At 34.6% G+C, this 17039-nt stretch overlaps 1 protein-coding gene across 3 annotated transcripts in view; it reads right to left on the bottom strand.

Annotated features, from left to right (window-relative positions):
• The window catches only part of icam3 (intercellular adhesion molecule 3), a 29537-nt gene extending 28549 nt beyond the window's left edge, over positions 1-988 (bottom strand). For all 3 annotated transcript variants that reach the window (XR_012401252.1, XM_002661261.8, XM_073945069.1), the window contains exon 1: positions 699-988. Coding sequence is in view for 2 of the 3 variants with exons in the window: in XM_002661261.8 (XP_002661307.2) it covers positions 699-786 (88 nt within the window). In the remaining variant the exon portion in view is untranslated. The remainder of the gene's footprint in view (positions 1-698) is intronic.
• Between the last annotated feature and the right edge of the window lie 16051 nt (positions 989-17039).

The following is a 17039-nucleotide window of genomic DNA, read 5'->3' as shown; positions in this document are numbered from 1 at the left end:
TTATATTTCTTATCGTATTTATTTTGATATCAATTTAATGTTATGTTATTGCCCTTGTATCTGTGTTCTAAATTGCAATAAAAAAAGCGAAAGGGATCTAAAGGAAACTTTTTATAATGAAATGGTATCGCGCCCCCTTCTGGAATTTGAAGACAATATTTAGACTTCAACATTTACTGAGCAGAGTCGTTCGGTGCCAAACACAAGAGAGGGAGAGAAAACACGACGTTACATACCTTGTTTTCAGCTTCTGTAAAGTTAAAATCAGCCTAGCCTACACAACTTTGCGTCTAAAACCACCAGCTTTAAACTTCAATAATCGTATTTTCACTTGACGTGTACATGTTCGCCTGATGGTGTAACCATGGCAACATGGCTTAAAATACACAATTAGACAGGTAAATAAACTTAATCTATATATAAAATCTGAGCCACGATAGTAAATGTATCGCCTATTCTCTCCATCACCGGCTAACGGGACTTTCAGCCAAGTTTCTCTTTCGGTCCGGTACTTACATAGACTCTTTCTCTTTGTTAGACGTGAAAGCTATCAAATGAAGTGCCATTATGGATTACTAGCGTTATTTCTGTATTCCAAATTCATCCACAGTTGTTCGGGTTAAACCGGTAACATGCAAAACAAAGTGGCGCAGTTATTCTCTAGCAAATGTAAACAATTAGAAAGCGCTTAACGTTACCTGCAACTAGTGAGAGAAAACAAATTCCGAGTAGTCCTATATGGGACATCCGTGAAGATTTGCCGAGAAAGAACGACCCTTTCTGCATTTTCAAACTAGGTTCAGCTCGAGTCCTGGGCTTTAGTATTGTCCTGTCACTGTTGTAGATCTGGTTACACTTCGACCACTGAGAGAATAAAAGTGAGAGTGAGCAGCGGTTTAATCAGCGGAACTGCCCCTTCCCTTGTGTAGACGAGCTGTAATGAAGATTACTGGAATGTCCCGTACTCTTAGGGGAGCAGCAACTGACTAAACTAAAACTCCGTAGCTCCTTCTTATTTCACGGTATTTCACTTCCAGTTTTACATTCACATGACCCACCGTCACACTGGAAATCACCAGAAATTCAGCAAAGCTTATGATTTGTCATGAAGAGGATAGTTCACTAATTACTACACTACTACACAACGAATAACTTACACTAAAAATGCTGGTTTATTTAATTCCAAATTTGGTAAAATATGGGCAAACTCAAACGATATGGTTTACATTTGGTCATTGAATCGCCAACTTATCCAGCATGTCTTACACAGCCAGATGCCCTTCCAGCTGCAACCTACTGGGAAACACCCATCCATTCTCACATTCACACAAACACCCATAAACAATTGCCAATTTAGTTTATTCAATTCACCTACATCGCAGTCCACCTATACTGCCTTTGGACTGTGAGGAAAACGGGAGCACCTGGAAGAAACCAAAGCCAACATGCAAACTCCATACAGAAACGCCAACTGGCCCAGCCGAGAGTTGAACCAGCGACCTTCTTGCTGTGAGGCAACAGTGCCAACCACTGAGCCATCGTGAAACCCAAATAGAAGTTTCGAACAAAAACATAATTATTACATCCGTGTAAATGTGTCTCCCACCCCAAATCATGAAGCATTTCAGCAACCAAATCAGATTATTAAAAATTAAGTTCATTGCATTCATTATTTTTTGTTGTAAATCAACGTAATTTCAGATAAAAACTAATTATTTACAACGTAGAGATCACTTTAAGATAAAAAATGTGGAAAAGAAGACTGAATGATTAAAGAAAAAGAAAGTAAAATAATAAATTAACAAATAGAAATACAATGAAAAAGGCTGGAATTGCTCACCACTTTCAAATCCCTAAATGCACCATTGCCTAAACTAGTTTTGTTTGCTGACACCAAGAACAAAATGCTTACTTATTACAAATTAACACTTAGGCGCAGTGGCCCAGTAGGTAGTGCTGTCGCCTCAGAAGGTTGCTGGTTCAAACCTCGGCTCAGTTGACATTTCTGTGTGGAGTTAGCATGTTCTCCCTGCATTCGCGTGGGTTTCCTCTGGATACTCCGGTTTCCCCCACAGTCCAAAGACATGCGGTACAGGTGAATTGGGTTGGCTAAATTGTCCATAGTGTGTGTGTGTGTGTGAGTCTGGATGGTGATGTTTCCCAGAGATGGGTTGCGGCTGAAAGGGCATCCGCTGCGCTAAAACGTGCTGGACAAGTTGGTTTATTCTGCTGTGGCGACCCGGATTTATTAAGGGACTAAGCCAACAAGAAAATGAATGAATGAAAAATATAAACTTTCTTTAACTTGTCCAATTTTTTAAAACACAAATGCTATATCAATGCTCTGCTCAGCGTCCTGTTCATATATATATAAAAAGACCAACCTTGTATTCCAAACCATTCATGAATTACAGGCATTTATCATATGCTGGAAATGAGGAATGACAGTTAATGGTGTTAATCAGTGTTGGCCCGATAACAGCTTCAGTGTTAACTGATTTACCGTCTGCATAATTTACAAACAATCTAATAATAAACTCATAATAAAGCATAAATAAAAAATCAATTAATTATTCAACAAGTTCTGATTAATTCCTAAGAATATGTGAATAAAATAATGACCCACAAGGATCAGGAAATAAAGGAAACTCAGTGAGAAGCTGATAAGAAGCCAGGAAGCAGTGAAGTATCTGAGATTGTGGGAGTGAAGTATCAGGTTCTCACTGAAGAACAAAACTCCCTGTGTATTTTAGTGGACAGGGGGAACTTAATAACTATGCTAAGAAGCAGATTTGCACTTTGTCTTTTCTGTCTTTTGTTTTTCTTAACTTGATCATTTGTTTTATATATTAATATTTCATTTATATATTAATATTTCATTTATTTCATATATGAAGTCTCCACTTCACTTCCTAATCTGCAATTGCCTCTTTGAATATCACACTAACTGTACAAAAAAAATAAAAAATACTAATACTACTAATACTTCCCATCTTAGACTTTACAGACCTGAAACTTGCCTATAGCACTTATTCATTGTTGCTCTTAGTTGTGTAAATTGCTTCCTTGTCCTCATTTGTAAGTCGCTTTGGATAAAAGCGTCTGCTAAATGACTAAATGTAAATGTAATATTACCTGATGAGGCTCCTATTTTATCAAGCAGCATGTGAAATCTGAAGAGACTTGCAACATAACTTTGTGCATTTTCTTTGGATGCCACGGAGTGTTTTATATCTGAGGGGGGAGTGTGGAATGCGTTGAGACAGCAGGATAGATTACACAGATCAAGAGAACATTCCTCCCAGTTTCTACAAGAGATCACACTAGCAAGAGAGGTGCTAGAATATAGTCTACTATTGAGAACAAAGGCCCGGTATTGGTAATGATTTTACAGCATTTTCAGTTACCAATGGCATGAAATGATCTGCATTTAGCTAAAATGTTGATTACCATTTTCAAAATAAGCAGTGGTGGATATAACTAATAAGTAGACCCACACGGAATCTGCCCGCACAGAATTTCGCAGATTTTAGTCCATCATTGATTCTGTTTATTTACTTGTGTAAATGTGTGTAAATTAATATTTATTCGGCTTTCAAATTAATTTCAGTAATATTATTAACTAATATGAACATATTTATATGATTTATGTACAATACAGTTTGTAGAGTAACATTTTCTGTCTTTTAGTAGATATATTATATGGGAGACTTGCTTTGTTTACCAAATCAAGTGGATCTAATTGGATTTGCATTGTAAACATTAAATACAAGTTAATATGGTATTACTTTTTATTTCATATATTAAGGTTTTAGTTATAATACTCTCAAAAGCATTCTGCATAAATCTGCAGATTTTTACCAAAATTCTGCTCAGAAATAGCAAAAAATATCTGCAAATTCTTATGGGGCACGCAGAACTCCACAGATTTTCCGCAGATTTCCGCAGATTTTTTTGTCCATCATTAATTCTGTTTATTTACTTGAGTAAATTTGTGTAAATTTATATTTATTCAGTTTTTAAATTAAAGTAATATTATTGACTAATGTGAAAATGCTCATCTGATTTATGTACTGTGGAGTTTGTACATTATTATTTTTCTTTTAGTAGATATATTATTTGAGAGACTTGCTTTGTGTAACCGAATAAAGTGAATCTAGTTGGATTTGCATTTTAAACATTAAATAAAAGTTAAAAAGATTTTATTTTTTATTTTACATTTTAAGTTTTCAGTTCTGATATACTCCAAAAATAATTCCACAGATTTCTACCAAAATTCTCAGCAGAAATAGCAAAAAACTTGATTCCGTCTGGCCCTACCAATAAGCAAGATAAGTGGCCACTTAGGGCCCCAGAAAATCTGAGGGCCCCCAATAAATACATGGAAGCATAAATTATACCTATAAAGTACATATAACATTGTTTTATATTATATTTTGTGTGATGAGTGTCTAAAAAATAAAAGTTTAATGTTTATTACATCTGCGCAAATGTATCCCCCCACCCTCAATTATGGAGAAGTCCAGCAGTCAAATTAGGAAATGATTTAGTTTTAAAAACAAAATAGTTTATACAGTTTTTAGTTTACAAATCATTTAAAAAGTTTTACAAGATGCTTTACGGTGTAGAAAAGGAGGGATTGAGTGATATAAATCAATTGAATATAAATTACGAATTGCTGTGAGATTGTGTTGGTTTGTCATCATAAGCATTTTATCAATAATTTTTTACACAGTTGGCATTAAGAAGGAACATAGAAACGTTATCTGACTAGCATCTAGCAGCTAATTGTGTTTGGCAAAATATTCAAAGGCTTTTATTATCATTAACCGCATGGACGTGAATGTGTCTGAGTGTTCTGATTGGCTAAAGTAGACGTTTTACGTCAGTGCGTTGTAGATATGAACGCTTTCTTTCCAGCAATCTTCCTTCTGAGTTCACACAGTGCAGCATTTAGGCAAATTAATGGTAATGCTACAACTTCTCTTTCCCGAAAAATGCCGGAATGTATTTAGCGGTATCTTCAAAAAGGGCCTGTTCGCACAATTGCCGGTAATTTTTCGGAAAGATCTGTATGTGTGAAATGGGCTATTGGTTTCTATATGGAAAATGAAAACAAAAAGGTGTAAAATCAAATCCAACATGTTAATATGCTTAAACTGGATGGAATCAGGAAATTGCTCCAATCATGCATCATTCACTGTGAAATTACTTTGGAATCTGTTGGCTTTGACACCCTGGAAAAAACTTTCAGACTCTGACTTTAGGGAACTAATATTGACTCATCCAGACAAATCATTGCAAAAATCCAGCCAAAGGTTGTGTAGTGTATTCTAGTTTGACAAACATGTCTCGGTAAGTCCTTTGAAGGTCAGTCAGTGAGGGCACAGCTGTGAGAAAGAGCACTGATAAAGTGAACTTCTCAGGCACAAACAGCCACCATCAGTGTTGGAATTTTTGTTTCCCACAGCTTTAAATACTTCTCCATCTTGTTTGTTTTTCCTGTGGTAGTCCTTACACACAGCACCTCTGTCCTTTAGTGACCTGAGAAATCATCGCCTTACCCTTCATTTAGTATTTTTAAAGTTTGAAAGCATTCTTCAATCTAATCATTATAAACAACTAAGCTACAAAAATAAATATATTAAAGTCTGTTTTCAAATTAATTATTTTGTAAACACTCTTAAAAAACATTGAGTTTTTTAATTAACCCAAAATATTTGGTCCTTTGTTGGGTTGTTTTTAACCTTTGTTAGGTTATTTAATTATAACTCAACATTCATTCATTCATTCATTCATTTTCTTGTCGGCTTAATCCCTTTATTAATCCGGGGTCACCACAGCGGAATGAACCGCCAACTTATCCAGCAAATTTTTACGCAGAAGATGCCCTTCCAGCCACAACCCATCTCTGGGAAACATCCACACACACGTTCACACACACTCATACACTATGGACAATTTAGCCTACCCAATTCACCTGTACCACATGTCTTTAGACTGTGGGGGAAATCAGAGGAAACCTACATGAAAGCAGGGAGAACATGCAAACTCCACACAGAAACACCAACTGAGCCGAGGTTCGAACCAGCGACGCAGCGAACCTTCTTGCTGTGAGGCAACAGCACTACCTACTGCGCCACTGCCTTGCCCTCAATATAATATTTGGTATAATATTTGGTACTTTGTTGGTTATTTATTTAATAACTCAACCAGTTGGGTTAAAAATATGAATTTCAACAGTCAACTGATATAATGAACACAAAAAGCTGTATTAATATGCGTAATGTTGTTTTTCCATAAGTTTATTAAGCTATAACCCAATAATGTTGTTGTTGTTTTTTAATCAAATGACCTCTCCGTGTCGTGTTTTTATATTCATTTCACCATCCAAGACCATCTTTTAGAAGCGTTTGGATGTGGTTAAAATGTATTGTACATAGTGGACACTGAGTGAAGCCTGCTGGACTGGCTCTACAGCACACAGAGCGCCATATTCTGCTCCATCAACACATGATGTTCTGCTTGCACAGTTTATAACGGTCTGTTCTTTGTTCTGTTTCTTGATCGTTTGTGATTTCTTGATTTATTTGAACAAAAGTGTCTGGAACTAAAATTTAATGGGAAATAAAGCATTTTCGATATTTTTAAAAACTGTATTTATTTACACGATCATAATTATAAAATTAAAAGTAGTGCTAGTAATGTCACATGAGGGGATCAGAGCAGGGAACAACAGAGACAAGGATCCTAGTGCAGGTAAAATAAGACTATAAGCAAAACAGGGACAAACAGAAGGGGCTTTTACAAAAAGGAAATCCAAAAGCTGAAATAAAGTCAAAAGGTGTCAAACAATAAGCAAGGCTAAGGTCAAAAAAACCCAGGCAAACCAAAGAAATACAAGCATACATCAACATTAAAACTCCACACTAAACTGGTGTATGTGGGGTCTATAAATAGTCTGAATGATTAGGGATCACAAGTCTCAGCTGTGTTGTCTCATCAGCCATGATGAGCAACTGGTGTGTGTGTGTGTGTGTGTGTGTGTGTTTGTGACATGGCCTGATAGGATTTGTAGTTCCTAAACATGACATTTGTAGTTCACCAGCAATCTATCAGGAGTTTATCGCTGGTGATCGTGACAAGTAATAGTAACAATAGTAAATACCAGAGTGAAAAAATATACATTTAAATCAAAATAACTCAAAATAATCCATTGGATTGGATTAAAATAACCCAGTTGGGAAGGTGCTATAATAACCTATGGTTGGGTTATATGTTGGGGTATTTTTAACCCCCCTTTTTTAACAGAGTCAAATCAAATCACTTTTATTGTCACATCATCAGCAGCACGTGTGCTATGATGAGTGAAAAGCTTAGGTGCTGGCTCCAGACAGTACAAAATACTAATAGTAAAAATACAAGTGCAAATACAACGACAATGTAAAATTGACGGCGATATATACAATGAATACATGTCCACATGTAGGCAGTATTGTTTCAAGTATGGATTGGTTAAGTGCAGTGCATGCTATATGTTGATGATGTGCAGTGAGCATGTGCACTTTAACTAATCCATACTTGAAACAATACTGCCTACAACTTTGTGGACACCTTTTCATTTTACATTGTCGTTGTATAGGATCAATGGTGACGTGAGGTATAGTCTGTAGCAATAACTAAACATGTGGTGACTCAAGAAATTCCCCTTTCTTCATCAATTCACAAATTTCATCACCAACATCATCAAGGTCAGCGATGATGTAATGTTTGACTACCACAGGAATAAAGCAAAACTAAAAAAAAAAAAAATCATCAGGAAAAACTTGAGATTAATTCATGGCAGAGAAAGGATGAGATTTATTTTGGCTTGTTTCTTTATTTGGACAGAACAGTGTCTAATCTGGAAAAGCCTGGGCAAAATGAATCTATTCCAGGAAAAGCCCTATTTCCACAAACACACTCCTGCATGTCCTTGGGAATGTCCCATGCAGAGAGCTTACTACTCTCTCCACACACAATTTACTCAAACAGGAATGTAATGTTTATTCGGTGAAGGAGAAATACTGATTTGCCTGATTTGATTAGCTTTTTATAGGCTACTACATTCATGAAATTCATAAAGGAAGCAAGGACCGCAGATTGGAAAACACTGGATACAGATATTTTTACTGTCGGTCTAAGGTGGCTGCTTTCGTGTTTCCTGTCTTCCATGATAAATGTCAAAGATACTTTATTTAATCCTATGTTGTGTTTTCGTTTCCTTTGGCTTTTTGCAGGTCACACTTTTGATTGTGAAATTTAGTTCTCCTATTCAGCTTTTCCTGTCATTTTTGTCCCTTTTTTCAAGCATTACAGGAGCAGCTTGTTAGAGGCAAGAAAAGGGGGCTTGCTGAGAGATCACGTGATTTCTGGTATGAACTTCAGCTCTAGGAAAGCCCATATTCGATGCTTCCAGTCAAAACCCCCCTCAATTCTTGGAGAAATCTTTCACTTCTCTTAAATTGGCATGACTTGAGAAAAGGAATAAAGTGAATTGAAAATAGGAGATTGCTGTGACGTTACATGTTTTATCACCCTGTTAGCGTCGTCCTGTTTCACTTCCTCAAGGAAATGATTTTCAAAGAAGTTTACACAAACGTTAAAAGATTGACTGCAGAATGGGAGAATGCTGTTTGGAGGGGGTTTAGTGTTTATTTATGTGAAAGTGCCTACAAAATTAGCTGGATGGCATTTTGGCAGAAATTGTGGTTAAAAAAGGACCCAATAAAAAAAGATTAGCTGTAAACATAATTACAACTCAAAAATGAAGATGAAGCTTTGTTTTAGTTTCGTTTTCACTTTCACATACCGTTATTAGATATTTTAATATTACTTTGTGCTTTTGGTTGTGAGGAAAAAGACTACATTTACCATGGTTACCAGATTCTAAAGAATTTGTTTCTAATTATGAAAACATTTTAACAACAAGGTTAATGGACTGTGGTTGTAATGTTGGTTACTTTTGAAAGAAATTAATTTTAAGTTTGTTACAATGTACTTATTGTGTAAATACATGTATTTACTGTGTACTTATGCTTGATTAAATACATGTATGTAATTACATCTGTAATTAACTTTTGTAATTACATTTGTAAATACATTGTTGACCATTACCTACACCTTAACCTACCCTTAAACCTATCCATGCCACCAAACCTGAATAATTCAACCTCTATTCCAACTCAAAAGCACCACAAGTGTTCTTAAATACATTATGAACACAGTAAGTACATTGTATTTATTTTTTTGATGTAAGTACATAGTAGTTAGGGACACTTAATATAAAGTGGGACCGAATTTGTTTCTAATTATGAAAACATTTTAACAACAAGTGTTGGTTACTTTTGAAAGTAATGTATTACACCAGGGCCGGAGTGGGACTCCTTTTCAGCCCTAGAGTTTCAACCCTTAGACCGGCCCACCTCAGTCCACGACTGACTATTAAAATAAGGTCTTTTCCAATTCAGTTTCTAATGACACTATCACGTCTTTTTCAAGAAAACAGCTGCTTTAGAACTTCAAATGTTCAACAACCTTACAGTTGTGTATCTCTTAACAATGAAAATGAAAAAAAAAATTAATCAGGTGAGGATCGAACACGGATCAACAACCCCGTATCGCAATATACTGACCACTGGACCACAACAGCAGTGTTACAGGAATTTGGCTGGAATGATAGTTACATCATCATCACCCTGCAGGCTGCACTTTGTAGGCCCACACGGAATCTGTGCATGCAGAATTCCGCAGATTTTCCGCAGATTTCTCCTGATTTTTAGCCCATTATTAATTCTGTTTATTTACTTGAGTAAATGTGTAAATCTGAATTTATTCAGTTTTTATTCAGTAATTTATTAATTTTTATTTAATATATTAAGGTTTTAGTTATGATAATCCGCTGGATACTCCCAAGATAATTTCGCAGAAATTTGCAGATTTTTACCAAAATTCTCAAAAGAAATAGCACAAAATGTCCGCAGATTCCATCTGGCCCTGCTCATGGGCCTGCGAGACAATAAAAAGGAAAAGCGGAGCTGCGGCAAAATAATGAGTAAAAAGAGTGAGGCTATGGTCAAATAAATAAATAAATTTTAAAAAAAGTGCGACTGCTCAGAGTGCAAGCAGCTAGAAACATCGGCCCTTGCGGCCAATAAATTGACCGGCCCACCGGGAACTATCCCGGTCCTTTCGATTGGCCAATCCGGGCCTGCATTACAATATTGAGTTTCTCCCCCCAACATGTAACAATTTTTCTTCTTTTTATAGCAATTACTTTTGCATTACTGTTTCTTATTACTGTGGCTTGATCTCTTTCAGAACTGCAGCTCTACAATTAACAACACACTGTATAAGATTTATTTTTTTAAAAATCTTTAAAAAAAAACATGTAAAAATAATAATAATAATTTAGAACACTCTAACAAAAAAAAAAAAAATACTGTTCATTTTTTTAAGACTACTGCAGTTTTTAAAAGAATACTGCAGTTTTAGTTAACCTTTAAAAAGTGCAGTTTTTGGACACAAAATTTTATGTTATTTAAGTATATTGCAGTATTACATATACACATATATTTCTATACATATACACAGTCCATACATATGCACATAAGTTATACTCTATACATATACACACTCATCATACACTTCTTACATATACACACATGGTACATATACATTATATACACATGACACACTCCATACATAAGCACACATTCTATACAGATGATATACTCCATACATGTACACAGATGATACACTCTATATATATGCACACGTTACACTCTATACATATACACACATGATACATTCTAAACATTTACATATACAAACTAATGATACCCTATGACTGTTAATAAATAGTTAACAAATAGTGCACCAATATAAATCATATCAAAAAGCACAATTGGAAGAGGGAACACAAGACACAAATTGTAAATCTGTTGTCAACCAGAGCATTTCAACATTTTTCTTGCTTTTTACAACAGAATAAAAGCTTTGCAGTTTTTGTGTTAAATTTTGTAATGTTTTGTCATTTCATTGTGTCATAAAATAGTAATAAATGTTTTAACTAGCATACAATTTAAATATAAATATTTATATTACAATAGTATTACAATTGTATCTATATGTATATTAAATATAATAAAATATGTTTATTATATTAATATAATAATAATAATCATAATAATAATAATAATAGCAACAACAACTATAATTAATGATATTTTTATTGGTTTATTCAATTTTCCTCCTTTTTTAAGGATGGAAATAATACGTTTTCTATTTTATGGCCAGAAAAAAAATTATATAAAACAAAAACTGTGTAACAAACAAATATTCACAATAAAAAGAAGAAATAATTAAAATAAATGAAAAAGTTTTTAAAGCACATTTGGCTAACTACTTTCTATTCCAAGTCTCTAATTTTTCAAATTCTATTAGATTATTACATTCAATAAATATATATATATATATATATATATATATATATATATATATATATATATATATATACACACACACACACACACACACACTCACGATACATTCTATACATATATACATATACACAGTCCATACATATGCACACATGTTACACTCTATACATATACACAGATGATACACTTCACATATACACTCATGTTAGGGTCTGGGATAGAACCCGGGTCTCTGGCGTGAAAGGTGAATCACATTACCACTGAGCTACTGGGAGTTGATGAACCCATACAATAAAAGAAGTTAATACACTCCATACATATACATACACATGATACACTCTATCATGTACATAGATGAAACATTCTATACATATACACAAATGATACATATACACAGTCCATACTGTACATATACACACATGTTACACTCTATACATATACACATGTTATATGGTTACTTTCAGTAAAAATTAAACTGAATATGAAACACTTTACTGTTCAATCCTATTATATGTTCTTTTTTCAACCATTTTAATAATTTCATCAAATCAAATAAAAATAGCTCATTTTTATTCTATTTTTAAAATTGTTAAGGGCCAACAAATGCTGTATTTTATAAACAGCAAATGTAATTCACATGTGACAATCTATCCAAGTCATTAAAAATGTGCAGTTCACTCTTGCATATAGATAATGAAGGTCTAAAAGGGGTTTTATTGTGTTCAGCCTACATATGACTTTTTTGTTTCACTAAACAGGAACTCGGCATGACCTTTCACAAACCCAGTAGAGCAGCAGAGTTCTCATAAAGAACATGATTACTAGAAAAGTTTTATGAAAAGCTAAAATTGTGAGGAAAATTGCGCCACCTAGAGTTTACATTTATACTCTTGCATTACATTCTAGGTCGTGAATGTAATAGAGAATTGGATGGTTGCAACAATTTCTGGGTCTACTTCAGTTTCTCGCTGACAGTTTGCATTGGAAAACCTAGCCAAAAAAGAAAGCCACATCTGCCATCTAATTCCCTTAAAACCTTTAATCCCACACTGCCGTATTGTGTACTTTATTAATGTTTAATTTTTACCTAGTTACATAGACAAAGTCAAGTGTTGCAACTGATCCCACAACAAGGACAGATGCAACATTGATACAAATGTAATAAAATGATTCAGTAACAATAAGCTGTGGCATTTATTTTGCTTTTGTGCAAAGACAGACTCTTTAAAAAAATCATGCAACAAGTAAAACCTTTTTGTGATTATTTATTTATTTATTTATTTATTTATTTATTTATTTATTTATTTTTCAGTAGAATTGATCTTTGCTAAATTAATGTGTTTAAATGAAAGGTGAAATATATCTTGTGCACATCTGAACATGCAGATAATAGAGTGAAAATGAAATTAGTCTCAGAAATGAGACTCTGGGTGCGCCATTTGTTGTCAGATTATAGCGCAACACACGTCTTATTACATTTAATATCATTATACATTTAAGGAAGATAAAACTATTGATATTTTAATAATGCTTTTCAAAAGTAAAAGTTAGTTAATGCATTTAGATACATATGAACACTACACAGTAATTATTCATCTATGCTGAATTAAGTAAATTAAAACAAAGTTGTTTATATTGTTCACAGTGCATTAGCTAATGTTAACAAGCACACTTTCAGATTTGAATAATGCAATAGCTTTATCTGACTAATATCTTTGACTGATTAATAAAAGCTGTACAAAATGTATATTAGTTGGTTCATCTTACTCTATAAATTCATTATTATCAACTAATGGAAGCTTATTATAAAGTGTGACCCATTCTTTCATTTCTTTTAAATTGAGCCTCTATTATAAGTATACAACTAGCACAAGTTTAGAAGTTTTTGTTTTTAAAGACTACTCTGCAGATATTTACATACTCTGCCTGCCTGTGTGTGTGTGTGTGTGTGTATGTGTGTGTGTGTGTGTGTGTGTGTTCGTAACCAGGGGAGTGACACTGACAATAGGGATGAGGATCCAAATGCAGGGTTTTATTTACAGAATACTCAGGCTAGCAATGATCAACACAGGAGCAAACAGGTAAATGAGGACAATCCAGAGTCGTAGTTGAAATAGCAGGCAAATGGTCATAAGGCAGGCAGCATACAGGAACAATCAAACAAAACGAAGCAAAGGTTCAAAACAGGCAAGGAAAGGCAAGGTAAGACAAGGCAAGGAGTGGGCTGGAAGGGCATCCGCTGCGAAAAAACGTGCTGGATAAGTTAACGGTTCATACCTCTGTGGCGACCCCGGGTTAATAAAGGGACTAAGCCAACACGAAAATGAATGAATGATTGTATGATTAATAATAGTAGTAGTATGTTTAATTTTTTATTATTCAAGTGACCAAATTTGGACAGGACAGTTGAATGTGCTGGCCAGAATATTATTTGCCTAATAAACAACAATTTACTTTGCCTTACGAGATTAATTTCCACCTAATGATATATGATAGGATAAATTTGTATTTTAAAAATAATACATACACATTTTTAAATTTTTCTTAATTCTAAATCTTTATGAAATATTTTTGGCACATCATACAGTGTGTGTAATAATGGTGATCACCCGACAAGCTAAACCAGCTATAAAAAAAAATAGAGCTTTAAATGTCAATAAAATGCAGTATTTAAACCTCATAGAAAAATAGAAAATGAGGCAAATGACTGCAAAAAATCCACTTTTTGAGAGAAAAGAATCACCCCTTTCACCAGGCTGGCTAGGGGCCTGTACATGTAATCTGCATATATCGCCATAAATGATATTTATATAAGGGATTGTATTTTTACCATTAATTTTTTATTATTATTATTTTTTGCTGTAGAAATAGTCACATATAGTATGGCTTCTTAACTCTTGGAAGGAAAAGGGACTAACTGAACACATGCAGTATAAAATTATTGCTGTAGCTCATCCCTAGATGGAGAAATAAACAATGTTGACGCTGTCTCCACTCTCACTCCTAAACCTAACAAAAATCACTTTCATTACAACATTTGATTGTTTCATTTTGATGGGGAATTTCTCTGCTTGATACGTATGAAACTAGTGATATTTATACAACTAATTTTACATTATGCCCACAAATAATTCTCATCTATGCTTCCTTACAGAAATGTCCTTACAGAAATGCCTTTTAAAAATTAAGATATGCATAAACATTTTTGCATAGAAATTAAGATTTGCATAAACACATATTTTACAACAGAGATATTATGGTTAAACTATGCTAAGTGTAGTAAATTGTGGTTACCATAGTTTAACTACAAAACCATGATCTTAAACGTTTGAAATGTATTTTTTAAAATTATATTATACATAAAAAATTTATTAGCCCTTTTTGCCATGCCTTTGAACAACTCAGATTTCATTGAGATTATAAAAATGAGATTATACAAAAAAACTAATTAGGCCTTTAGTCTCTCTGAAGTTTAGCTACATAAACCAAAAATTGCATATACTTACAATATCTGTAGTCATACCACAGCAGAAAAAAAATGCACAGTATATTGTATAAAGCTAGATTATTTAAAGTAGATGAATATAAACATTTTAGCTGCATTTTAGTCATATATCTTTTGGAGCTGTTCAACGGAAAGCTGTTTAGTGCAGCACAACATACAGCTTCATAACACAAGATGGCGCCAGTATAACACCAACTAAACACAGCTAAAACAATGACGTGATCATCCCGGTAGCAGTATTACGTTTTCCCTCCTAAGATAAATGTACTTTCTGTGGAATGATTCATTTGGTTCGTGCTAACAAGCAGTTTGTTCAATAGGAAGGGGTGATCCAAACGTCCAACAGTTTCATGTTTCTCCTGGATTTAGGAAACATCAGTAACTGCAACCACAAGAACCTCAGACAACCATTCTGGTTGTGAAAGTGTGGTTAGGCTCATGAGGACATGATTAAATATGTCAAACAGACTTCTTCAGGTCTGCACTGTGAGATTTTCATGTCTTTAATGCTTTTTGGTCTACCTCAGTGATACAGACAGCCAATTATTGTCAGAGAGACAATGTTAAAAAACCTTTCTGTCATCTGTAGTGATTCAACAATGACAAATGCTTTCAGGATTTATGTGCAATTTATGTGCAGTTTTTTTTACAGAAATTCATAAGCATTCTATGAAACTGATATTTGACTGTCTTATTGCATAGGCAACTATGATTAAGTTCTGAGGAATTAGCTGTTTACGGTAGGCTACTTACAACCCACACATTAGTTCAAATAGATTATATCTGTCAGTGGGAAGATAGACGATTCACAAGTTTTAACAAATACGACAGATTAATGTTTTATTATCGAGGTAGACTTTGTCACAGAATGTTTAACATGCTGCTCTCAGTGAGAGTGTCTTTTGTTTGTTTGTTTTGGGTGGGCTCCATGTGTCTTGGAAATCTCACACAATTGCTTTATCCAGTTTCCAAACTGAGATAGAATGTTATAAACACACATCAGAGTTGCTGTTTTGTAGGACTTCTCCATGCTTGTTTTGCTTTACATATTAGGTCACACTTTATTTTTGATGGTCTGTTTGTTGAATTTAAGTTACATTGCATCTACATGCCAACTCAATAGATTACAAGTAGACTGCTAGGTTGGGGTTAGAGTTAGTGTTTACATGTGCTTGAATAAGTTTCTTATTCAATTCAATTCAATTCAATTCAGCTTTATTAGTATAGCGCTTTTACAATGTAGATTGTGTCAAAGCAGCTTCACATAAATGGTCATAGTAACTGGAACAGTGTGGTTCAGGTTTTAGTGTTTAAGTTCAGTTCAGTTCAGTTTAGCTCAGTTCAGTGTGATTTAATCATTACTGAGAGTTCAAACACTGTAAAGCCAATTTATCGATGCGTAGCTCTACCAATCCTGAACCATGCGAGGCAGTGACGACAGCGGAGAGGGAAAAAAAACTTCACCTGATGGGAGTGAAGAAAAAAAACCTTGAGGGAACCAGACTCAGTTGGGCACGACCATTTTAATTTCTCCGCTGGCCAAAAGTCTTGTGCAGAGCTTCATTCGCCGTGGTTAGGCAGGAAGATGGCCTCAGCGAAGACTCGTCTGTCCCTGGAACGTCGCTGGAATCAGACTCATGTTCTCCACTCCCCACGACCATCAGCGCAGCAGCAGCTCAGGATATATAATCAGTTATAGTCAGTTAAATGTCTGTTGAAGCAGCAGTATCAACAGATATTACGCAGATAGTTTAATAATACTCAGTTGGACCATCAAAATAAAGTGTTACCTCATATTATGTTATTTTATGTGGCACAGTAGTCAGTGCTGTCGCCTCGGCTGGGTCAGTTGGTGTTTCTGTGTGGAGTTTGCATGTTCTCCCTGCGTTCGTGTGGGTTTCCTCCTTGTCTTCCTTTTTTCCGCAGTCCAAAGACATGTGGTATAGGTGGATTATGTAAGCTAAATTGTCCGTAGTGTATGTGTGTGAATGAGTGTGTATGGATGTCTCCCAGAGATGGGTTGCAGCTGGAAAGGTATCCGCTGCGTAAAACAT

This window comes from Danio rerio, chromosome 3 (genome assembly GCF_049306965.1).
Source record: "Danio rerio strain Tuebingen ecotype United States chromosome 3, GRCz12tu, whole genome shotgun sequence".
Classification (NCBI taxonomy): Eukaryota; Metazoa; Chordata; class Actinopteri; order Cypriniformes; family Danionidae; genus Danio; species Danio rerio.
Note: the sequence above shows the minus strand (reverse complement) of the source record. Positions and strands in the feature narration are given on the sequence as shown.